General features: G+C 44.5%; 4 protein-coding genes across 8 annotated transcripts in view; 1 reads left to right on the top strand and 3 right to left on the bottom strand.

The window, feature by feature from the left end:
* Nucleotides 1–2,162: 2,162 nt before the first annotated feature.
* Nucleotides 2,163–3,561, bottom strand: acbd7 (acyl-CoA binding domain containing 7). The gene is made up of 4 exons (XM_054741205.2): nucleotides 3,405–3,561; nucleotides 2,709–2,826; nucleotides 2,566–2,625; nucleotides 2,163–2,448 (listed from the first exon to the last, which is right to left on the bottom strand). Exons 1-4 carry the CDS (start codon nucleotides 3,414–3,416, stop codon nucleotides 2,375–2,377), a joined length of 264 nt encoding a protein of 87 aa, XP_054597180.1. The 5' UTR covers nucleotides 3,417–3,561; the 3' UTR covers nucleotides 2,163–2,374.
* A 72-nt stretch (nucleotides 3,562–3,633) lies between these two features.
* On the top strand, nucleotides 3,634–5,168 carry rpp38 (ribonuclease P/MRP 38 subunit). Of its 2 annotated transcripts, none has more exons than XM_015950500.3 (2): nucleotides 3,634–3,825; nucleotides 4,328–5,168. In XM_015950500.3, exon 2 carries the CDS (start codon nucleotides 4,330–4,332, stop codon nucleotides 5,140–5,142), a length of 813 nt encoding a protein of 270 aa, XP_015805986.3. In that variant the 5' UTR covers nucleotides 3,634–3,825; nucleotides 4,328–4,329; the 3' UTR covers nucleotides 5,143–5,168. The 2 variants fall into 2 exon arrangements, with proteins under 2 accessions (XP_015805986.3, XP_015805987.3); XM_015950501.3 differs by lacking the exon at nucleotides 3,634–3,825 and adding an exon at nucleotides 4,101–4,236.
* A 2,972-nt stretch (nucleotides 5,169–8,140) lies between these two features.
* nmt2 (N-myristoyltransferase 2) lies at nucleotides 8,141–17,220 on the bottom strand. 4 transcript variants are annotated; one of them, XM_015950492.3, is made up of 12 exons: nucleotides 16,889–17,220; nucleotides 16,478–16,595; nucleotides 15,861–16,002; nucleotides 15,180–15,298; nucleotides 13,014–13,105; nucleotides 12,823–12,939; nucleotides 12,552–12,722; nucleotides 12,379–12,487; nucleotides 12,119–12,289; nucleotides 11,871–12,038; nucleotides 11,650–11,787; nucleotides 8,141–8,739 (listed from the first exon to the last, which is right to left on the bottom strand). In XM_015950492.3, exons 1-12 carry the CDS (start codon nucleotides 16,996–16,998, stop codon nucleotides 8,719–8,721), a joined length of 1,476 nt encoding a protein of 491 aa, XP_015805978.1. In that variant the 5' UTR covers nucleotides 16,999–17,220; the 3' UTR covers nucleotides 8,141–8,718. The 4 variants fall into 4 exon arrangements, with proteins under 4 accessions (XP_015805978.1, XP_015805981.1, XP_070407310.1 ...); XM_015950495.3 differs by having other exon boundaries at nucleotides 15,861–15,972; XM_070551209.1 differs by having other exon boundaries at nucleotides 16,478–16,592.
* Nucleotides 17,221–20,527: 3,307 nt separating this feature from the next.
* Nucleotides 20,528–24,147, bottom strand: part of fam171a1 (family with sequence similarity 171 member A1) — a 34,101-nt gene continuing 30,481 nt past the window's right edge. The window contains exon 9 of the mRNA XM_015950491.3: nucleotides 20,528–23,841. Within this exon, the coding sequence (XP_015805977.3) occupies nucleotides 22,288–23,841 (1,554 nt within the window). The 3' untranslated portion in view covers nucleotides 20,528–22,287. The remainder of the gene's footprint in view (nucleotides 23,842–24,147) is intronic.

The following is a 24,147-nucleotide window of genomic DNA, read 5'->3' as shown; positions in this document are numbered from 1 at the left end:
ATTGAGATAATGTCTGGGATGTTTGTTTCTGAAGTCAAAAGAAACAGACTTGAGTCAGAGCAGTGGCCTCAGCTGGGTCTCATCTCAGTGGAGCTGTTGTTGAACCAAACCAGGACTTGGAGTAGCTCAGTATGTTTTACATGAGGACTGACACTTTTTAAAAGTGAGATTTGATTTTCTGGGTTTAAATTCTTGGATTGGGGAGGGGGGTTAGTAGGTTTGGCAAAAATGGCACAAATAATCTGGCAGATAAAGTCCAGTTTCAGGGGGCTTGATTAGGATGATGCAAAGGTCCCACTGTGATTTGATTATATTCTATAGAGAATATTCTATGGAGAATATTCTATGAGAGAGATAAGCGGAAATTAGGGCAGATTTAATTTTTCTGCGGTAAAACAAATACTAGATACTGTGATCACTGTTTGCTGTAAAACCACAATGTTAACAAATTATGAGCAAAACATTAAAAAAGGTATTGTGGTGCTTATTTTATTTCATCTGTACAATGTCTCTTTACTACCAGTGAGATTGCACTACAAGTCTGGAATAAAGTAAACTTGACTTGACAAGATGAAGGTGGGGAAAGAAACTATTTTCATTTACTTAAATTTTACTTAAATTTTCACTGTAGAAACCTTTTTTCTTTTAAATGAGTAAAGCTGTAGCATACAGGTGGCGCATTCTTATAATACATTTAGCTAAAACGTCCTGTCAGTATTTATATTGGACACCTAACACATTTACATATTACCTACAACCTTTTACCTATACAGTAGAAAACTCAAAAGCACTTCCTGCAGAGTCATTCAAAAGAAAGTATACCACTTTAAAACTGCAGGTTTTAAATTTGAGTCAACAGCATAGTTAGTCTAAATGGACGAGCCAGAATGTCATAACTTTTTAAACTCAAATCTATTTTAAATATCTGTGTTCAGCAATAATCAATCAATGAGCTACAGCTGCAGCTAACAGCAGCTAGCTGCAAAACAAACATTTTTTAAAGCTTTATTAAAATAAAAAGGCAACATTTTATTTATTTTCTAAAGACCAAAAGTGCAGTAACACCTTTTAGACACTGGAGGGCAGTACTCCCATTTTCGCTTCTCTAAGTACTGTTGGAGACCGAAGTGTTGTTCTACCTTTAGCCAGCAGAGGGCGGCAATTCTCCATTCTTTAAATGCAACAAGAAGAAAGAACCACTCAAGATAAAAATCACAAGGCGCTTCACAAAAACAAAAATTTAATTTATAAGACAGATTTTTAAAATGATCTAAAAATGTGTTTAAAATGAGAAAAAGTGTGATTAAAAATGGAAGGAAAGGGAGAGAGAAAATGAATGGAAAGAGAGAAATCAATGGATCCTGGGAAAGGTGGAATGAGAACAGAACAAGGAGAGGGTGGTGATGAAGGTCACATTAAAACCTGAACAGGTGATTCTTCAGCTGCTTTTTAAAGGAGACCACTGAGTCCACTGATCTCAGGCTCAGGGGGAGAGAGCTCCAGAGTCTGGGGGCCACAGCAGCAGATGATCTGTCACCTTTGACCTTTAGCCTGGTGTGCTACAGCCAGAGCAAATGTTTCTAAGTAAGTCTGGTAAAAGTCTCTTTAGACAAAGAATAGTAAAAAAAATAAAATAAAATAAAAACTGCAATTCTATTTGGTCACTGTCTACTTCAAATTACAGTAAAAATGAAAATTAAATAAATAAATCTCAAACTTTATGGGCGCTGGGATTCAATTTAGGAGCGCTTCAGCCCAAAAGCATGGCTAGAGACATCTGTGGTTTTCAACTTTGCTCTGTGACATTTCCACATGTCATACATTTGCAACTGAAATACTTAAAGACATTTATGGAAATCAAATTTGATGCATTGCTAATAGGATGATTTGTGTTTTTGTTCATGCAAAGAATAACTTGCTGAAATAAAGTCTATTTAATTCTGGTGACGAGACTGCTGATTATTTCCTTTTAAAACTGTGCACCAACGTGAGAGTTGTGCATGCTAATCAGCTTTGGTTCAGCTTTGCAAGAACAACTAAGTTTTTGTATCAAGATGCCAACTAGACAGTCTTTTCTTCTCTTTAATAAAACTAAGAGCATTTTAAAACACCCTTCTAGTAAAACTAAAGTTGCAGTAAAAAATGAAGCCCTTACCACAAAAAAAGATCAAAGAAGTTTATTTTTGAGCACACTTGTTTTCTCTTTTGATTTCAAGATCAACTTTTTATTGCGGTTATGTACTGCTGACCTTCAGTCATGCACATTTGAGCCTAATTCATAAACAAACCACTAATGTTATAAAACCTATGCAGGCCTCCTGGAACACAAGACAAACAGCAGCTTCACCTCCAGCCTCTTTGTTCCGTAAAAACCTCACATCCCATATTTGCTGATAATTCCATTAGCTTCTGTGATGTACGTTGCCATGGCATCATCCTTGGACATTCCTGAGTCGATGAAAAAGACTCCAGTTAGAAACAAGACAGAATGAATCCGTTTCTGTTTGAGTGGTCACAATCAATGCAAAATTGAAATAAAGTTGAAATGCATTCATTCACTGTTACCTTTTCTGGATTGCCAGGCATCCCACTTGGCTTTTCCTGTTGGGTCTACCGTTGGTCTTTCTACGGACCACACAGAATACGATAAAATGGTCAGAATTTAAAGCATCAAATGGAAATCAATCCATTTGTGTGCATCGGCTCACCAGTGTTAACGTCTCCGACTAGGACCTGTTTATAGAGACCGTACAGAGTCAGCAGCTCCTCATTTGTAGGCTGCGTTTTCACCTTCTTCACATCGTCCGCTACCTTCTTAAACTCTACCTGCAACAGAAATAAATGTTCAGAATTAACGTTCTTGTTAACACCTGTCAGGTTAGACAGATTAATCCATCCCAAACAAAAAAGAAAAGAGGCACCAATAAGGAGAAAACCGCTCCACACACAGTAGTCTAGCCCAGAGCAATGCCTGGGAAACAAACTTGTTCAAGCTGGACGTAAACAAAGAACTTTCATTCAAGACTCTGGTGCTTTTGTGCCGGCATGAATAATCAGCTTTACAAAGAATCTGGGACATTGCAGAGCTGATCATTATTGCCCTCTTTAGGATGAATAACCCCACCTTCCAAAAAATGCATAATTTATTATTTTTTATCCTTATTATTATTATCAGATTTATCATTAAAAACTGAGTCTCTGTCAACAATCACAATCTTGTTAGTTATTTAGAATTTAAATCTTATGCTCATTCAGCATCAGGGCCAAAAACCACAGGAGGAACCGAGTGAACCTGTTATTTTTTTCCCAAAGATGGATGATGCCAAACATCTGCTAGAGATGATGTCATGAAGACCCAAATGAGCTAAACTAATTAAATAAAAGCAGAAATGTCAGGAGTTTACCTCGAGGGCCATCTCGGTGGAAGCAGACACGGAGTGCAGCTTGGGGTGTCGGTTCCGGAAGGTCCAGAGCAGTTGTGATTGCACCACAGCTGACCAAAGCAATATTTATCAGCTGAGGGCTGCAGAGGAGGGGGAGGACGGAGAGATGAGCTGCAGATCTGAGCGCTGATTGGTTGCAGGACACGCGCGTGCGCACAAACGCATTCGCGCAGAGAAACGTGTAGTATGTATTATAGGGAAACTTTTGCTTCATAAAGCGCTTTGTAACAATAGAGGCGGTTCCTTCAGTGCTAGAGGGAGCAGATTATCATTTTTAAATAAAGTTTGTGCATTCAAACCAAGATGGCGGCCTCCTACTTTCCCCGTGGTGTTGGTCTCAAACGTGTACGCTACTTCTAAATCTGCGTCTACATTATTACAGGTAAGTTCATTTTGGGTTTCAACCCCATTATTGTTGAGTTTATTTGTGTTTAAGACGGAACTGATTTGGCTGTTTTGGGAGGGTTTCTTCATAGATGTGTTTATATGCATATCTATGGGATTCTGGTGTCTGCCGCTGAAACGTTTCATCCACAACTTCCGGTTCCGGTTGCGCCTCGTTTTTGGAATTCTGTGCGAAGTTGGTGTTTGATTTTGAAAAGAGTTTGGACTATGACGCATTAAGGACACAGAGAAAGGATTACGGATTTTTATTTAGAAGCTGGACACTTTAATTTAAAAAGAAGGCTGCCGTGGTAGGTTGGACTGGAGCTAGCCAGAAGATCCAGTTTACTCCTAAGTGATGCCTGCTGAAGGAAAGCACGCCAACACACACTTCAGGGACCATACATTTGTAAATAAGTGTGATAACTTATCCTGAAGTTACCAGAAAGTTCCTAATTCGTTTGGTTTGTTTATCCCAGTTTCTCTTGTTCTGGTTTCAGACATGGCAACCAAAGAAAAGTCCGCAAAGAAAGCCAGAAAGCACGTTCCAGCCAAGACCTCCTTCACGTCTCCACTGAGTGTAGGCTGGAGCTCGCTTCCTCAGGGTCATGCGCATTTCATCCTGAAAACCACGAAGGACAAACTGATCTCCACGGGTCTGATGAAAAAGGAGGTCAAAGTGCTGCGGCCACGGAAGAAGAGGGAAAAGGGGGGCTCCCTTTCCAAAGCAGAGCCTGCTCCCCAGGTGAGTCAGGTGGGGGATCCCATCAGGAACGGCTGGACAGATGTGGCGGCCAGACGACAGCTGGCCATCGGCATCAACGAGGTCACCAAGGCTCTGGAGAGGAACGAGCTCCAGCTGCTGCTGGTCTGTAAGTCCGCCAAGCCTCAGCACATGATGAACCACCTGATAGCCCTGAGTGTGACCCGAGGCGCGCCGGCCTGTCAGGTGCCTCGGCTGAGCGAGACCGTGTCGGGACCTTTGGGGCTGAAGAGCGTCCTCGCTCTAGGATTCAGACGGAGTTCTTCTGAAGACAACCAGGTGTTTACAGATGTCATTGATGCCATCAAACCAAAGGTGCCTCCGCTGGATGTTGCCTGGCTACAGAATGCATCATCCAGAGGGACTCCTGAACATCCTGCCGGTCAGGAAGATGGCCCAAGAGGCCAGAAACGGAAACTGGAGAGTGAATCTGAGAAGCACACAGAGAGTCCCCCCTCCCCGTGTTCTCTACAGCCTCTCAAAGTAAAGAGAATTATTGCTAATCCTGCAAAGAGACGCAAACAAAAGCCCAAGAAAAAGCCTGTGAAATGAAAACGGCTTGATGGTAGCATTAGGAAGTGCTGGTGTTTTTCCAGATGATGTCAGATTGTGACACACCTGCTGCCTAGCCTCGGCGTGGACATGGGTTTATGTTCCTCCAACATCGGACGCCTAAAGGGTTAAAAACAATCCCTGTTGTCCGGTATTCTGGTTTCCAGCTGATCGTTGTCATCCGAACGCTGAGGTGTCCTTTTATGTGGTTCAGTATTCCGCTGAGATCCATCTCAGATAATAATAATAATAGTAAAGATACTAAAACAAGCTCGAGTAAAAACTCTTTGCTGTTTGTCTTTCAGAGGTTAGATTTGATTTTAGTTGTGATAAAGAAACCACTCCCATGATTTCTGTTGCAGAAGAGCAAAAATACCGAAACCGCTTCTTTAATGATCCACGTACAGCAAAAGAAATGTGTGAAAATGGTTTTTCTATTGATAAAATAAAAAATACGTCATTATTTCCTTATTTGGATCCATTAGAGGACCAAATTGTGTTTTTTTTTATTTTTGGTGTGATACCAAACAACTGCTTCTTTTCCACAGAAGTCATTTTTTACATAATTTAGTCCACAGTGAGCTGCTGCATTTGATCCAACGAGTGTTCCTGACTGGGATGGATTTAAACCAAAGGCTGTTTTAAAGATGACTTGATATTGTTGAGAAAGCCTAAAGCCCGTCGTCAGGTTTAGATCGATTTCACCCGAGTCCTGCTTATGAAACATAAAGAGCAAGTCACCCCCTACCAGAGTATTACTCCACTCCCACTTCCTGTTTGAAAAATGCAACAAATGCTGTTGCCTAGCCGACCGAGGGGGCGGAGCTGCTAACAAATACACACACACAGGCCCACGACATTGTGACATCATATGGTACCAGCTAACGTCATAGGGTACCTCTTAGCCAATATATTCAATTTTGAGCTATTCGTACCAAAGCTGATCTATTGCTAAAAACTTGTAGGATTTACTAACACATTACTATATACATCCTGCAGTTAATGTGAGTGAAATACAATGTACTACTAATATGCTACTACTTAAGTATATCAGTCAAAACTTTAAATATAAGTACAATCTAAATATGCTTGGCTTTTAGTAAACTTCTTAGTATAAGCCTGTTAGCATACTTTAAGCATAAGTAACCAATTTTGCTAAGTATATCTCCAAGTATGTATACTTGGAGTAAACTAAAAGTATACTCGCTAATTTTTAGTTTACAATTAGTATACTTAAAGTACACTTGCATATACTACTTTTTGGTAAGGGGATGGCAGATTTAAATTCAAATGTAGTGCAGAGTTTTTACCGGACAACGGCACAACACTACTTAAGAGCTAATCACCCCCCTACCAGAGTATTACTCCACTCCCACTTCCTGTTTGAACAATGTAACAAATGCTGTTGCCTAGCAGACCGAGAGGGCGGAGCCACTAACAAATACACACACACAGGCTCACGACATTGTGACATCATATGGTACCAGCTAATGTTCTAGGGTACCTCTTAGCCAATAGCGATGGCAGATTTAAATTCAAATGCAGTGCAGAGTTTTTACCTGACAACGGCACAACACTGACAGTTATAGGCAGAAAATTTAAAATTTAACCAAAATGCACTAAAGTGCAAAACTATTGACGACACGCGTCTGCAGCACGATTAGACACACATTTATATAGTTTATCAGGAAAAAAAGCTGATTGGGGTGACTTGCTCTTTAAATATTATGTTATCTTTAGTTTTAGGTTTATTTTACGAGTTTTGAAACAAACGCCACTCAAATGTCCGTTTAAAGTAAGTTTATTCAGTCAAATATCCATGCTGGTATAGCTGATGTGGTGAAACAGATTATTTGCACAGGGGTTGTGTTTAAATGATGCTGGTACAAGTCCTTCAGCTTTTTCACAGTTTACAATAGTACTGAATAAAAATATGGTTCCCAAGTGAATCTGTGTTTCTTGTCTAACGTCTGAATCATCAATAAAGGCAGATTTCACGCGTTTCCACCAAAATGTGATGCTTGGGTGAAACGTGGCAGCTGCACTGACCTGCTGGAAGGTCGTTCACACTCATCTGCAACCGGAGCATCCAGGAGGCACGCGGCTGACTCGGTTTTCAGAGCTAAACGAAAACAAACAGCAGCTATGGGAACAAACACTGAAGCATCTACTGACCACTCTGTCCTTTTGTGGCTGATTCATAAAGGGATGCAAGAAAAACTGAGCAGGAAGTAAAGTCAGACCGATATTCTAAATGTAGACTTGTTAACAGGTCAGCAGCTTACCCTAAAACTGGGTTCTGATAACCTTTAACAAACTCAAGTCACCAGTTTTGTGCGGGGATGTTTTTTAGGCTGGCTGGTGTGGCGGGACACTTTAAAAGGTACATTTACAGAGAAAACATTTAGTTGCATAACAGACAAACTCAAAGTGATCCGTGGATGTTTTCTATCAAAAAAATACAAGAAATTCAGAAAATATAAAACTACAAACATGGCTGATGTCTCCAGATTTAACTAAGGGCCCGTTTACCATCTGATATCAGACTTCTGCCGCTTTTTTTCACAGACGATCCGAGTAGCGGCGACAGCACTGATAACAGGAGTCTGGACTGATGGCGCTCCTGCTACCTACTAAATAAACCGTCCGGGTTTTCCTCGTGTTTCTGCGTCAGCTGCTGATTTCCTCACGGCCTGTCGGCGCCTTCTTCTTCTAGCAGCCTTTTCTAAACAAACCTGAATGCGTAAACGTGGCGTTTCCACCTCACAACAAAAACAGCTCAGGTCGGCTGTAAAAACCAGAGCGTGTCACACAACGCGGACCCTTCTGTAACTCGGTAAATTGTGCTTGTCGATGCAATACATTCTTTATAAAAAAACACAAAATAAACAGACGTAACACGTGAAAATGCTTTGAACGGATCAGTCCTACCAGACTTTACTCTGAATGTAAACAATGTTGTTTCAACAAACGTGTGCATCATTAGCTTCTTCGATGACGTCACTGGTCTAGATATTTGTACCTGGGATGCAGGAGGAAGTGTTTCTTTTTGCCTCAGGAACTTCCTTTGAGAGGTTTCAGGCCTGCAGGTGGTCCAGTCAGCCGACCGCCGACACGGACTTGGAAAAGGGATTAGACACGGAGCTGCAGCACGCTAACGGCTAGGGGAAGGGTGGCGAGATCGTCAACAACTCGTGTTTTCTGGTTTACGTGGAATCTAAGGGGGGCACCAGCCCCCCCGTGGAGATGCTTGCTGAGGATGAAGAACTATAAACAAAACTCACAACGCCAAGGCATCCTGCTGAACCGTTTTTGTTTGTTTCAGGTGCGGTAAAGCGTGTCAGCAGCGTTGAAGGATATCTCAGGCATAGCATGACTTTCACATTCAGGGTGATGGTTTCAGTTTTCACCACCAGGTGAGCTGAGAATGTTCTTGGTGACACAAGCGCTGGAGAATCACCACTCGGTCGCCAGGTTGGATTTTTACCGTCCTCGATGACCTGCAGGTCCAGTCAGGGAACATCAGGAGGTTCAGAACAACCGTGTGAGGCTGAGCTGCAGCTGTGGAGAGAGCTGCTACTGAAGGACAAGGCCCACCTGGAACACAAACATCAGCAGGTTATCAGCCCAGTTTTCACTTCTAACAACTAAATGCTGTTCTGGGCTGCAAAACCTGTAATAATAATTCTCTTGTTGTGGTTTGAAGTTCTCCACCAATGCAGCTCCAAGCCTCACCTTGTGTTTAACAATCAAGTGCTGTGAGACTGGTCCTTCCCCACACCAAAGTCAGCCTCCCACCCTCATCAGGCTGCCTGCACAGCTGACCGATCTACCGAGGACACCATAATCACCTCCGTTCACACGACAACTCCGAAAACCAGAAGAGCTATGCGACGAAGCTCTTTGTTGACTTCAGCTCAACACAATCATACCAGACGTTAAAGAGCAAGTCACCCCGAATCTACTTTTTTTTCTGATAAACTATATAAATGTGTGTCTAATCGTGCTGCAGACACGTGTAGTCAATAGTTTAGCACTTGAGTGCATTTTAGTTAAAATTTTCTGCCTAAGGTTGGTTTATGCTTGACGCGTCCGCAAGGTCCGCACGGCTCCGCGCAGAAAAGTTGCATCATTTTGCATAATTTTAACAACCGCGCCTCCGCACGGCCCAGAATTTCCGCAACGCGCACCTCGGAAAATTTCTAACCACGCGGACGGACGGAAAAACATGGCGGACCCGCAAGAACTAGTATGGCAGAGGTTGGTAAATACAGACATTTGTATGACTCAGCTCTCAGAGATCACCGTGATCAACATGTTGTTAATAATTCTTGGAGAGAAATAGCTCGCACTGTCGGAAAAGACGAGGACGCTGTTAAAAATGCTGGAATGCCATGTTGTAAACAGTAATTTCTACTTCTACTATGGTGTAGTGTTGGATGCATGCTGTAGAGCTCCATGCTGCCCCCTACAGTTTGGGAGAAACTGGCTCACCGCAGAGACGAGCCGCATGAACCATAAACGCTGCAAGTTGTGAAGCGCGTTCCATCCGCGAGCCGCATCACCGCGCGGAAAGTGAATGCGTCAAGCATAAACCAAGCTTACACTGTCAGTGTTGTGCCGTTGTCAGGTAAAAACTCTGCACTGCATTTGAATTTAAATCTGCCATCGCTGTTGGCTAAGAGGTACCCTAGAACGTTAGCTGGTACCATATGATATAATATTTTATATTTATTTATATTTTTATAATTCAAAATAATCACTGAAGAAAGAAGATTTTATGATTAAACATTACATATTTCCATGTATAATTAAGCAATGAAATGTTCATGAATCTGTACTCAAGGATTGTTTACGTATGTTTACAGGATGAGGTCATCATCACACCAGACAGAGAGTAAGGTTAAGATAAGAACGCATGACACATAACTAACCTTGTCCCTAGACTCAGAGACTCTGCGTCTCAGAGCGTGTTTCTGAGGTTCTTGGTAAGTTTGGTCATAGATAACAGCGGGTATATAAACCAGCCGCTCTGCTTTCTCGTCAGTCGAGAGAGAACGCTGGAGACTGGCCATCTCTTAGCAGATCTCTAGCTCAGAAAGATTTCGACACGCTGTCAGAACCTTAAAGCTTTTGCACCTGCGAAGCTGAACAACAAGATAGTTTTCCTGCAGAACAAAGCTGACTCAAACTCCTTCAGAGTTGATTTGAAGACGCTTGGTTCCATTCATCTATCGTTGTGACCCGGAGGCATCTGAGGACCGATTTGGTGGCATCGAGGTTTCTCTACGAACCAGGTGCAGCGGGGTCGTCGTCTCCTGGACATCTCGGATCCAGTCGAGGTCTCCAAACGGGTGAGGTAGACACAACGAGATAGCGTCTGCATGTGGTTCTGATAATAGCAACTTAATAGTTTAGATGCAAACCAAACTCTTTTATCCAGAACGCACCTCTCTGAAGATACGGAGATTCTGATTCATCATCTCACATTCACAGTTTTCAGACGCCCGTCTTTTAGTGCCGTCCACTCACAGGATGATAGTTTAAACCGTTTGTTAAGTCTTAATTGTGTCTACATAAATGTAAAATAAATTCTTATTTGTTTGCTAACACCGACTGGTTCTTGAATCATAAACAAAGTGTGAACGATCCCTTAACAATTAAAAGAATCCTAGAACCTTCTAATTAATCATCCGAAGACCAAGCAAGGCGATGTTCTATAATTAACAGAGTATTACAGCTATTGGTCACAAGTAATGAGAATAGAAATAAATAGCTCTAAGCAATTTATTTATCCAGTTACCCCCTATCTGATTCATTACACATATGATATCACAATGTCATTGTGTGTGTGTGTGTGTGTGTGTGTGTGTGTGTGTGTGTGTGTGTGTGTGTGTGTGTGTGTGTGTGTATTTGTTAGCAGCTCCGCCCTCTCAGTCTGCTAGGCAACAGCATTTGTTGCATTTTTCAAACAGGAAGTGGGAGCGGAGTAAGACTCTGGTAGGGGGTGACTTGCTCTTTAAACTGCTGGTCCTAGGTCTGCACTTCCACATCTGCTCGACCCCCCCCCCCCATCAGCGTTTCTAAGGACTTCACCTGGTCACAAAACATCACACTATTGATGAGGAGAGCACAGCAGAGCCCGTCCTTCCTCAGGAGGAATAATCTGAAGAGGAAGCTGTTGGTGACGTTCTACCGGGAGAGCATGCTCCAGTGCGGCGCTGCTGCTGCAGATAAGAAGGTCCTGCAGAGTCAAAAGATCACTGTCTGTCCTCTGCACTCCCCTAGAACTTCTCGCCAACTCACGCAACACCAGCAGGGCCAAGAACATCACCCATGACCCCTTCCACCCCAGAAAGCACTTCTTTTGAGCTCCTGCCATCAGGAAAGCTCTACCGGGCCTCAAAAAGAAGAACCACCAGCAGAGCGAAGGACAGCTTCTACCCCACAGCAGTGAGGACAGCAAGCAAACTCGAATCTGTAACGTTCCAGGAACATGCTGCTGACCTTCTCAGGGTCCATAGGGGGACATTTCCAGTTGTAGAGGTAATACTGCATATTTCCGTCTCCGATGCCAAACTTCAGCTTCTCCAGAAACACCTTATTCTCCATCAGATCCAAGGCGTTGAAAACATCAAACCCTTTCTGTTCAAAAAGCACAGAACAGGAATCAGGGTGAGACTTTAAATGCAACGAACCTAAACTCTAAAGAGGTTATTCGTTTTTACCACTTTGGCCAGGATCAGCGCATCGCTCATTAAGTCCGGTAGCGGTGTTTTCGTGTGAACGTTGTAGAAAGAGTAAGCTGCCTTCAAGCTCCTGTGGAGAGGATGGTCCATCACGGTGGAGGGTAACGTGTAGAAACTAGTAAAATCTGTCAGCACGCCGCCAGCGCCCTGCACAGCCAAACAAACATCAGCATTTATTTGAATTCATTTATCGGGGGTCATTCGCGTGAGGGCCTCGAGCATCATACCTCTACTACATATGTGTCTATTATGTTCTCCTGTGGGAGAAACCAGTGAGCCACCTCCTCTTCTCCCATCGAAGGTGCGAGCTGGAAGCCTCTCAGGTACTTTTGCAGCAGCTCAGTGACCTGGGGGACGTCACGCCTCTCCATCGGACGCAGACCTGCGGTTCTGATGCTCTACGTGGGACGGAGCACACGAGGAGAAGTGTGAAAGTGGCGAACGGGTGTGACGGTGAGACTGTGGGCTGAGAGGCGGGGGTGTTTACATCAGGTAATCTGTAGAATTTCATGGTTCTTTGCAGGGTCATGTTTCTGCTCAGATGGGAGAATTTCACTTCCACCAGTTTTCTGGGGTTCAACGAGCGATGCCAGTACCTGGAGAGACGAACAGAAGCTGCTGCGCACCTGAAGCCACGACCTGGACTGTTCCTGATCATACCTGCACGTGGACACGGGTTTGGGCAGCACGACTCCAGCCGTGTAAACCGCCTGGAAAACTCCCTCCAGGTTCACCCTCCGCGTTATCTCTCTGATGAGCACGGGAGCAACGCGCTTCGAGCGCAGCTTCATGTGAACGCACAGGAAGTTGATTTCCACCATCTTCTTTATCCTGCAGCAACAGAGACAAAGAGCATGGACCGTGCATTAAAGCAAAAGGCTTTCCATTAACCGTCCCACAAGTGTACACGTGCTGAGCTCAGAGTGCTCACGTGTCACAGATGCGTATGTCTGCAGGGACGGCGCTGATGAAGCCAACCAGCTTCCTGTTGGAGGACACCCTGACTCCACAGTGCCACTGCGGTAACCAGCCGGGTGGACGCAGAGCCCTTCAAAACATCAACAACAGACTTTTAGCACAATGAAGAATGTAAAATGACATAAATATAAACCAGCTGCTTACCATCTGAGGAAGCCTGGTGAATAATCAAATCTGAACATGTTATAATCGTCCTCTACGTAGTTTTCATTTAACAACGTATACAACTCCTTCAGCTGGAAAAAAGAAAACACAACGTTGCAAATAGTGGCTTCGGACGCGAAGGTGTGTCTAGTCACCTTTTACACGCTTCGACCGTCGTCTGCGTTCTTCAGAGGTGTCACAGGTGTTTGTGTGACGCTTCTTTATCAGTGGGCGCGACCGACCCGGATCTGTCAGATCCGGGTCGGTCGCGCCCACCTCCGCTGACTGGTCTTCGGAGAAGGGAATCCCAGGTGCGAGACAGCTGACGGGCCCCCCTCGTCTCTGTTCATGTTCCCGTTTCCTTATTTCTACAGCCTCCCTGACCCAACGTTTGAACCGGTTGTTCTCCGTGCAACGTAATCTACAAAATACCCCGCATGTCGTGCAGTAAAACATACACGGGGGAAACCGGCAGAACATGTGACACAAGAAGAAACGAGCATCAGAAGGAACGCGAGAAGGAAACAACAGAAAGACTCACAAGGACAACAAAGAAAAAAGCAGAGGAGCAAACCCTCAAGTCCGCCATCTCAGATCATCGCATCACGGACCAAGTGGTGCTCGCTGCAGAACCACAAAGGCGGAGCTGCACCAGAAGGTGGAGCTGCACCAGAGTCAGCCCCGCCCATTCTATCAGAGTCAGTCTAATTCCTTCCAGTTGTCAGACTTTATAGCATTCTGGAACCAAAGAGGGTGTTATAGCTAAAAAATGCAAGATTGAGGACGGAGTTGAGAAGTGAATTGAACAGTTTTTGTAAAGGTTCCATATAATTAAAAATCTAACTTTGGGAACTTTTAATCATGTTATATTGTCATTTCCTCATAAGAAACACGCCAAAGCCATTTTTGGCCTCATTCATGCATTTTCTTCCCATCTCAGCTTCAATTTGGTCTCCTCACCCTGAAGTGGGTCTGGTTTGGTTCTCAAATCTGGATATTCTGTGAATTTTCTGACAAATTATTTCTGAAATGACTTCTTCTGAGACACCGCCAGAAAAATCATACACCCAGTCTACAAAGACACACTGGATAGAAGAATAACATGTAACGCCACTCAAGTTTCTGTAAGATGTGGTGGTGTAGTGGTTATAGTGTCTGGTTGTAATGCAGTTTTTCGCAGGTTCGCCTCCCAGTAGTGGAAATATTCTATAACCACTTTTCCTCATTTCTAGCTACACTTGCCAGTACTATGTTTACAACAATTTATTGGTATGCCGTTTAACATATAATGACTAATGTGTTTTTTTATTTATTCATTCGTTTATTTAGCCAGTGTGAGTCCATTTGTGAGCAGAGTTTCAACTAAAATGCTGTTTAGGAACGACCAAATTCAAAGAACTTGTAGAGACATAAATATTTTGCTGAAAATGAACATTACAACAAAAATATGAACAAATTAAATGTTTCAGCTGGCTAGATTGTTGCCGACCCCACCGAGAACCGAACCAGCATCAGCTGAGGGGAAAGCAAAACTTAAGTCAAACGATCTTGCCACTGGACTACCAGAACCCACATGATGCCGTCAAATGTTGTTGTACAGGACTTTTGTTAGAGCGGCTGTGGGCAGATATTCGCTAAAAGAAACCTTTTCATTTCGGGATATATTCAGACTTTGTCATGTAGCAAGTTATATTTACCTTGTTTAATTGGAGCACAGAACATAGCATTAACGACTGTAAACTAGTAACAGCCGTAATTCATGAGAGTCAGGTTAGTTTGCGATAAAGTTGAAAAACAAAAACGGAAGTCAGTGGGCTAGGCTGAGTTTGCGTGAATGGGCGGGGCTGACTCTGGTGCAGCTCCACCTTATGGTGCAGCTCCGCCTTTGTAGGTCTGCAGCGAGCACCCTCTCTCACGGACCGGGATCAAGGGAAAACGATCAACACAGAAGAACAGCTGATAAAGACGCGTCACACAAACACCTGTGACACCTGTGAAGAAGACTGCAGACGACGGTCGAAACGTGTAAAAGGTAACTAGAAACACCTTCACGTCCGAAGCAAGAGAACCTGTTTAATATTTACAAGGAGGACATAATGAACATTGTAAAGGATTGCAAATGTTTACGATTCACACGTGAACATTTAAAACAAGATCTCTACTTACTACATCTGCATTACCGAGGTCCAGCGTGTCCCACATAAAGCCTTGAGGTAAAGAATATGGCTCCTGTCTGATGTTTTCTTTGTCAGCTTCAATCGGCCCGTGAGTCGTCACAACTTCATCTGCAAAAACGGATAACTCGCAGGTAAAATCCTACCGTCCAATCGCAGCACAGAGTCACTCCCGACATGATACAAGTCACACAAAGCGTCTCACTTTTGTAGAAACGTAACAAGAACAAGACAACAGCTGACGGCATCAGCTGGCTGTGTCCACCAGGCCGGCCTGTGACGGGAGACCTGACTCTGGTTGTCATGGAAACGGTTTAATCTGATGCCACCTAGCACTGAAAAACCCAGAGCCCCACTGTATGCCACAGCTGTTGGGATTATGGGATGGACAGTTGAGTGAGCACATAAAACGTATCAAGATGCCGATGAAAGAAATCAGCTGACTGCAAACACAAGGTTACTGAATAAATCCAGCTTTAAAACCAAAGTCTAACAACTGATTTACATTTAAAAGATTTTCTGCTCTTTTTACCTCGTCAAGATGATTCGTTGGAACTTTAAGTGCTATTTCAACGTGTAAAATAGTGATAATAGGGTTAGACAGAAACACACTTTGCCACGGTCCAATAAAAATCGCTGTTTTCCACGCTACTCGGTTTTAGTGGACACTTACTTAACTTTGGGACGGGCTGGGTGTCCCAGAACTGGTACTTGTGCTTGGCTGCCTCATCGACGCTCCTTGCTGGACCCTGGCAGGACAGCAACTCCATGGCTCTTTGGAAGTACTGCATGTTATGAATGGGCAAGCCAGGGTTCTGAGTTTATGAAATTCGTATTTAAAACAAGAGACAAGACTAGTTAATAAACTGAGATGTCAAACGCTTAAACATGAGAATTACAACCGTTCTGCAGAAACCTAAAGGTGTGTTGCCTGTTTAAGAGGACTGACTGCTGCTGGTTCTCTTTCGTGTGTTTGTTATCTTTAATGAGGAAAAAGCAGCTGAAGTGACCTGTCACTCAGACGCCTGCCTCCCTGAAGCTGTCAACAGGAGCTTATAAACAAAACTAAATAAATAAAGATGAATTGCTTTCTTGTTGACTTTGTTTCCATATAATCAGAAGCTCAGGTTTGGCCTCTGACTTTATGAGTGACTAACTTTGTGGTGAGTGGTGTATCTGAATGTGGTTTCACCTCTAAATGACCAGGTGTGTCCTTTAGGCTTTGGCTCGAACCTCACCCCCCACCCACTAATGACAGCTTCCTTTAGGCTCTGGTTGAGATCATCCCACCTTTATCTCCTGAGAATCGGACGCAGAGTCAGATTTGGCTCCCCCCGAGCTGGGCTTCTCTTTTTTCCTCTTCTGTTTCTTCTTCTTCCTCTTGGCCCCCAGGTCTACCCCCGGACTGCTGTAACGACCAACACAAACGCGCAGAGCTAACCCTTAGCTGCCATAGCAACGACTGACAGCTGAGCTACTTGCTGTTAGCCGGGTTTGCCCCAACACCGATGACATTCAGGTTGGACCCTGGCGGCACGTAACACTCACACCGGCTGTTAATAAAATCAAACACACAAAGCCACACACACTCTCAGAACAACACGCCACACTTTAAAGCAGCCTGTTAACCGTTTGGTTACGTTTGTGTCCGCTAACGTTAGCTAGCTAGCTGCGCTAGCCGCTCGGAAAGGCCATCCTCACCCCTGCATTAGCTCGTTCTCCTCCTCGTTGTCCCCGTCTATCCCGCATGTGTCCTGGTCGTCCAGCTCCAGGCTCTGCTGACTGGCCGCGGATTCACTGTCCTCCGCCATGGGAAAAAATGTTTTAAAACAGCGAGCCGCCGTTTGGGAGGGCTCGGACAGCGGGCGAGATGGAAAAAAAACAAAGAAAATGTCGGAGGAAACAGCGCCGCCTGGACGCCATAGGAGGGAACGCAGAGATGAAGTCCGTAGAAGAGTTTTAAAACCAGAATTAGCGCGATTATAATCTCCAGATTTACCTCCAGATTCTATTATTTCTGGGTTCAGGAAAAGTCGACTGAACTTTGAACTTGAGCTTTATTAATGCGAGCTGGTTAACAAACCAACCACGTGATCAAAACAGTGTCATGGTTTGATTTTAACTTGCACAGGTTATGTAACTGCTGTTGCTGTTTATTTCTTCATTTCTTTTGAAAGGTAAAGTCCTTTAGGTTTTTTTAAATCCACAATTTTACACATTCTAAACATTTAAATTAGTCAGAACAAACATAAAAACAAAGCCACAGCGAAGAGGATGTTCAATAAACACCAGAACTAAATGCACTAGATTGACATCCCTTAAAGAGCAAATCATCCTCAAATCAACCGGTTTTTTTTCTGATAAACTATATAAATGCGTGTCTAATCGTGCTGCAGACACGTGTAGTCAATAGTTTTGCACTTTAGTGCATTTTCCGGAACTGCGCTGCTCTGGGTGGCTGCATGTTGGAGTAGCTCTGTTGACTATATGTAAGTTTTGCCTTTTTTGGACATTTTTTCCTCTAGTTTCTCAAAGAAACTGTATCTTTTTGACATTTTACTTTTCTGTTTCTGGTGCTGTGAAGCTTAAGAGGATTTTTACTACAATTTATTCTCTTTTTTCCACTTTTTGAGCATTTGTTATGATGCGTAACCATGGTAACAAACTGGTTTACAATCGGGAGCAGCGCTAAAACGCAAGAAGCGTGGGTGCAGAGCAGGAGCAAAACAGAGACAGAGAAAACGGAAATTCAAACCATCTCTTCCATCGATCATAATGGGCAATGATAAATCAGGTGCTGGTCAGCATCAGAAGCAGGGACCTGAAAAGGCTCAACAGCCTAATAAAAAAGGCTGGTTCTGTTCTGGGGACGACTGTGGAACCGCTGGAGGAGATAATGCAAAGAAGGATTCTCCAGAGAATCAAGAACATGATGGACAACCCTGAGCGTTCTCTTCACAAGACTGTCCGACAACGGAAGAGTGTCTTCAGTCAGAGGCTTCTTCAGTTTGGCTGCAACACTGACCGCTACTGGAGATCCTTCCTGCCAACAGCCATTGTAATATACAACAACTCTTTGATGACTTGATTATTATTATTATTCTGAGCTACTACAGCAATCAATTTCCCTCTGGGATTAATAAAGTATTTTTGAACTGAAATGAGTTAAAATTTTAATTTTTTTGCCCAAAACTGTCAGTGTTGTGCCGTTGCCATGGTAAAAACTCTGCACTGCATTTTAATTTAAATCTACCATTGCAATTAGCTAAGAGGTACCCTAGAATGTTAGCTGGTACCATATGATGTCACAATGTCATTGTGAGCCTGTGTGTGTGTGTCTTTGTTAGCTGCTACACCCTCTCTGCTAGGCAACAGCATTTGTTGCATTTTTCAAACAGGAAGTGGGAGTGGAGTAATACTCTGGTAGGGGGTGACTTGCTGTTTAATTAAAGGAGGGTTTGTGTTTAAAGAGTAATTCACCCCCAAATCAACCTCTTTTTGCTGATAAACTATATAAAGGAGTGTCTAATAGTGCTGTAGTCAATATTTTGGCACTTTAATGCATCCTAGTTAAAATTTAAATATTCTGCCTAAATCTGTCAGTGTTGCGTCGTCCTCAGGTAAAAACTCTGCACTACACTTGAATTTAAATCTGCTACTGCTATTGAAGAAGAAGAAAATATCATTTCTATAGCGCCTCTCAAGATAAAAATCACGAGGCGCTTCACAAAAACAAAAAACGTAAAAATATAAAAAAGTATTTAGAAAATGTTTAAAAATATATTTAAAATGAGCAAAAAGAGACAATTGTGATTAAAAAAATGTTAAGAAAGAGAGTGAACAGGAAAGAGGGAAACCAGTGGATCCTGAGGAAGGTGGAATAGGTGGGGAGAGCAGAATAAAGAGAGAGAGGTGAAGAAGGTCATACAAAAGCCAGCTTGAACAAGTGAGTCTTCAGCTGCCTTTTAAAGGAGACCACTGAGTCCACTGATCTCAGGCTCAGGGGGAGAGAGGTCCAGAGTCTGGGGGCCACAGCAGCAGATGATCTGTCACCTTTGACCTTTAGCCTGGTGCTGCACAACCAGTAGGCTTTGATCACTGGACCTCAGGGACCTGCTGGGGGTGTAGGGACTAAGAAGATCACCAATGTAAGATGGTGCTTGTCCATGTAAGGCCCTATAGACCAGAACCAGGATCTTGAAATGAACCCTGAAGTTGACTGGCAGCCAGTGAAGCTGGAGGAGAAGCGGGGTGATGTGGGTGTGTTGGAGGACTTGGTCAGAAGCCGAGCACAGGCGTTCTGAACCACCTGTAGACGGTTCAGGGAGGTTCTGCTCAGACACGTGAAAAGAGAGTTACAGTAGTCTAAGCGTGAGGAGATGAAGGTGTGGAGAACTGTCTCAAGTTCAGAGCGGGACAGAATGGGACTCAGCTTAGCAACGTTCCTGAGATGGAAGAAGGAAAAGCCAACAAGAGAACTGACATGAGAATCCAGGGTGAGAGCTGGGTCAAAGGTCACACCAAGATTCCTGACGGAAGGTTTGGTGTGAGAAGCAAGCTGACCAAGAGAGTCTCTGACTTTGGGAACCAGCTTGTCTGGGGCACAGATGAGGATCTCAGTCTTATCTTCATTCAGCTGAAGAAAGCTCCCACCATCCAGGTTCTGATAGAGTCTAAGCAGGTGTGGAACAGCTGCAGCTTACACATCTCATGGGGCCTGACATATTGGCTAAGAGGTACACAATGACGATAGCTGGTACATTATGATGTCACAATGCTGTTGTGAGCCTGTTTGTGACCCTCTCGGTCCGCCAGGCAACAGCATTTGTTGCATTTTTCAAACAAATTGAGATTGGAGTAAATTGCTCTTTAAAGAGCAAGTCACCCCCTACCACAGTATTACTCCACTCCCACTTCCTGTTTGAAAAATGCAACAAATACTGTTGCCTGGCAGACCGAGAGGGCAAAACTGCTAACAAATAAACACACACAACGACATTGTGACATCATAATGTACCAGCTAACATCATAGAGTACCTCTTGGCCAATAACGATGGCAGATTAAATTTAAATGCAGTGCAGAGTTTTTACCTGACGACGGCAGAACACTGACAGTGATGGGCACAAATTTAAAATTTTAACTAAGATGCACCTAAGTGCAAAATTATTGTCTACACATGTTTACAGCATGATTAGACACTCATTCATATAGTTTAGCAGCAAAAAATGTTGATTTGGAGTGGCTTGCTCTTTAAATGCAAACTAAACTTACATTAAAGTGTGATGCTAAAGACCTTCACATCAACTTGTGTAGTTTAAACACTCACGCACACACAGAAATATTTCCAGTTTGGGTGTTTATTCAGATAGCAGGCTTTAAAGGATAATAACATTCATAATAACACATGTACACTCAGACTGCTGTGATGCTAGTCTGCCCAGGCAAAAGACAGAAAGAGAAAAAAAACATCTGTAACCCCCACTCGCATGTTCTTCGGATCGGGCGGAGATAAGCAAAGAAATATGCATACTCAGGATTATGATTTCTAGATTAATCTTAATGGGATGTCTGCTGATTGTTTCTCAGTCGCTCAGCAGCACCTGAGACAGACACAACCACTAGAAACACATTCAAGACGAATCTCCATCCTCCACAAACACAAAACAACGAAAACAAGCTTTGTAATAAAACTGCAGAGTAGCTTCACATACAATCACACTTAGCTTCTTCTTTCCTGAAAACATCAGCAGACCCTGAACTGCTTTCTACGATAAAAACCGATGGAGAAGATCTGAAGATTGCAGCAGCTGGTAGACGCCTTCAGAGCAGTGAGGAAGTTTACACGCTTTCCCTCACAGGTCAAAACACGAAGGTAAAGGCTGAGGTAGGAGAGGACAGCAGAAGGCAAAAAAGGCGAGGAATAAATAACGTTCTACAAATTACAGATTATTCAAAGGCACTTGGATTGTATGGAGGGAAAGGGGGAAGTGAAAGGTCGGCTGAAAAAGCAGCAAGCAGGTTGTTTTCTTGGTAAAATGTTAGACAGATGATGTAGCTCCATTCAAACGCTGGCTAAGACAAGCGCTTGACATATTAAAAGAAATAAAAAGTCGCTCATTTTCAGGAAAATAACTTCATATTGGCATTTAAAATGATAGTGATTAAAATAAAACAAGGCATCTGAAGCTGTCATATAAAAATAATGCATAGCTTTAGGAGCAAAGATCTGCAAGTCAGTGGTTCAGCGTTGATAAAAAACCCTTCATTAAACCACACCTCACGATAAGCACGGGTTTTGTAGTGGTGATTCATCCTTTTTCACCAAAAAACGGCGTTTCACGAGAACAGATTACACCAAAACGCAGTTAGTGGTTTTCTTTCATCAGCCCCCAGACGTTGGCGGAGTTCATGTGAACGCCCACAGAACGAACGCACCAGCTGACTGGCTGGACGAGACGGACCACCAGAGGATCCGAGTGTTTGATTCAAGGCTTACTGCTGTGGGCTCAGGTTAAATCCTGGAACACAGACTGAAAAACAAACTGTTAAGTAGTCCTGTTATGCATTTCTCTCGGCCAGCACGGCTACACTGGGTTTTACCCTCGTCCCGGATGTCATCAGTGGTCTCAGGCCAACGTGGCTCAAGAACGAGGCTGCTGCAGTCAGGACTTCTCAGCTTCACCCACAGTTCAGTTACACCAAAAAGGCTGTTTATGTTTATAAAAGTTATATGTTTGTTGTGCAGAAAATCTCTCTCCTCCAAAGTGTGTTCGTCTCCCTTCTGATGCGGTCCTGATGGATCACATGGCGTCACGACGACAGCACGAGACAGGAGCAGATCCCAGTACTGAAACATGTTCTCAGTGCCCAGTTTAGAGGAAAGGGCTCGAGTTGAACAGATGTGTCCTTCATGTTCTTGTCCAGGTGGTGGAGGAGTAACGGATAGGTTTACCTTGTTGTCTACGCCGGGGACGGCTCATACGTGTCCTCCTGTCCACGGCTACTAATGCAATCTCCACGTGATTTTCATCTACTTTCCACTTTCTAGAGGATCAGTATGAACATGAAAAAAAAAACGTACCCAAGAATAGTTTGTGACTCATTTGAGGTTGAAGGCCAGCAGGGGGCGCTCCTCTCTTCTCTGCCAGGGGCTTTTCTTCTCCTCCTCTCCCTCCTCGTGTGCTGCATCATCATCTGGGGAGACTGACAACAGCGCATGGTCAGTCCTGAAAGTCACCCCCTCCGGCGTGGGGAGGGGAGAGGGCGAAGCGGGGGACGTGGGGGAGAGTGAGGGCGGTTCTTCCTGCGTTTGTACTCCCTCAGCTGTTTTCGCCTCCACACCCCCCCGTCTCTGATCTGGTCTGCTGCCCTCTGCCTTCTTTGGCAGGGCGGGTCCTGTTTTGCTGTCCTGGGGGCTGAAGTTCACCTCCTCGTTGGTCCCTCCTTCTCGGTCGTCTACATAAACCAGCTGGGTGTAGGCCGTGGCCGGTGTCGCAGCCTTTCGGTCTTTCTCGCCCTCTCTCTCCTCCCGCTCCACATCTCTACCCCTGCGTCCCGCCCTCGGTTCGTTCAGGTCCACACCAGAGTCCAGACTGGCATCGTTGCCGTTGCTGTGCCTCCCGCCGTTTTCGTGCTGACCTTCTGAGCTCTGCGTGCTGTTGTGGCACCCGGCCCGCTGGAGGTCGATGTATGAGTGGCGAATGTGAGCATTAGAGCGTCCATCCAGTGAGACAAACCAAGCTCGTGGGTGAGGAAGAGGTTTCCCTCCTCTCAGCTCCATTAAAGTCTTCTCAGCCAACAAGGTGTCCTCTTTGTTGATTTCAACCAGGGCGGTTTCCCCCAGAGCAGCGGGAATAGAAAGGGACTCAGACAGTTTGAGATGTTCTCCATCGCCCTGCTTGTTGGGACCCGGGGAGCAGTCAGGGGACGGTTGTCCCAGGGGCTGCTGGGAATGTGAGGCATTGAGCTCAGCCTGGATGGTCTCCAAGTCACTCTGCTGGTCCGCCTGCAGCAGTAGGGCCTGACCGGACAGTGGGTGCTCGCCTGGAAGCCTCATGTAATGTGCCGGGATCACCAGTGTGGGGCGCACTCTCGAGTACCCTTCACCTCCACTTAGCAGGTCCACAGAGCCGCAACAGAGCAGCTGACCGGGTCGAGAGAGCAGCTGGGGGTTCGGGCGCTCCAGGTGATCTACGGAGCGGGATAAAAGGTGGTCAGGAGCCCTGCACTCCCCTCCCTCACCCCTGCTGGGGGTGCGAGGAGGAGAGCACGGAGAGATGCAATCGATAACGCCAACGCTGCTCAGCTGCGTCACAGACGCCTGCCCGTGATTGGATGATGACAGAACTTCTGAAACGGGGTTGCTGGACGAGCAGACCGAGGTGTACGACTGGCGGTAGCCTCTTTCTGTCCCGGAGGGAAAGGCCGCCTTCAGCTGGAAAGTCTCCGAGGACTGCCGATAGTCTCTGCTGCGAGGAGTCAGATTGCCAAAAGACGAGCCGTGCTGGCTGTTGTTGCCGAGCGACGAACGACTCTGTTTGGCGTGATGGAGAAGACTCTGACGCTGACTGTCCTGGAGCTCGTACGAAGAAGGCTTCAGCATTGGAGTGGTCATGTCAGGCTCAGTTGCCGTGGAAACAAGTTCCAGCTGCACCTAAAGGCAACAACAGAATCAGGATTAAAAACCTCGAAAAGTAAATCTCTCCGACACGAACCGAGACACACACTTACATTTAAATTTAACAGTCAGAATGCAACTCGAGCAACACAATGTTCACACAGAGCTGCCTCGTTGTGTCATGCCTGCTTAGTTTCTCTTGTTCACTCACACCGGCTGCTAAGCGTCGTCAGTGTGTACTTTAAAGAGCAGCATGGAGGTAGCTGCAGCTGTTGATTTAAAGATGCACAGAGGTCACTAACAGGAAGCTCAGCTGCGCTACAGCAGCGATAAATGAACATC

This window comes from Nothobranchius furzeri, chromosome 5 (assembly GCF_043380555.1).
Source record: "Nothobranchius furzeri strain GRZ-AD chromosome 5, NfurGRZ-RIMD1, whole genome shotgun sequence".
Classification (NCBI taxonomy): domain Eukaryota; kingdom Metazoa; phylum Chordata; class Actinopteri; order Cyprinodontiformes; family Nothobranchiidae; genus Nothobranchius; species Nothobranchius furzeri.
This window is presented reverse-complemented; position numbering and strand designations above follow the sequence as displayed.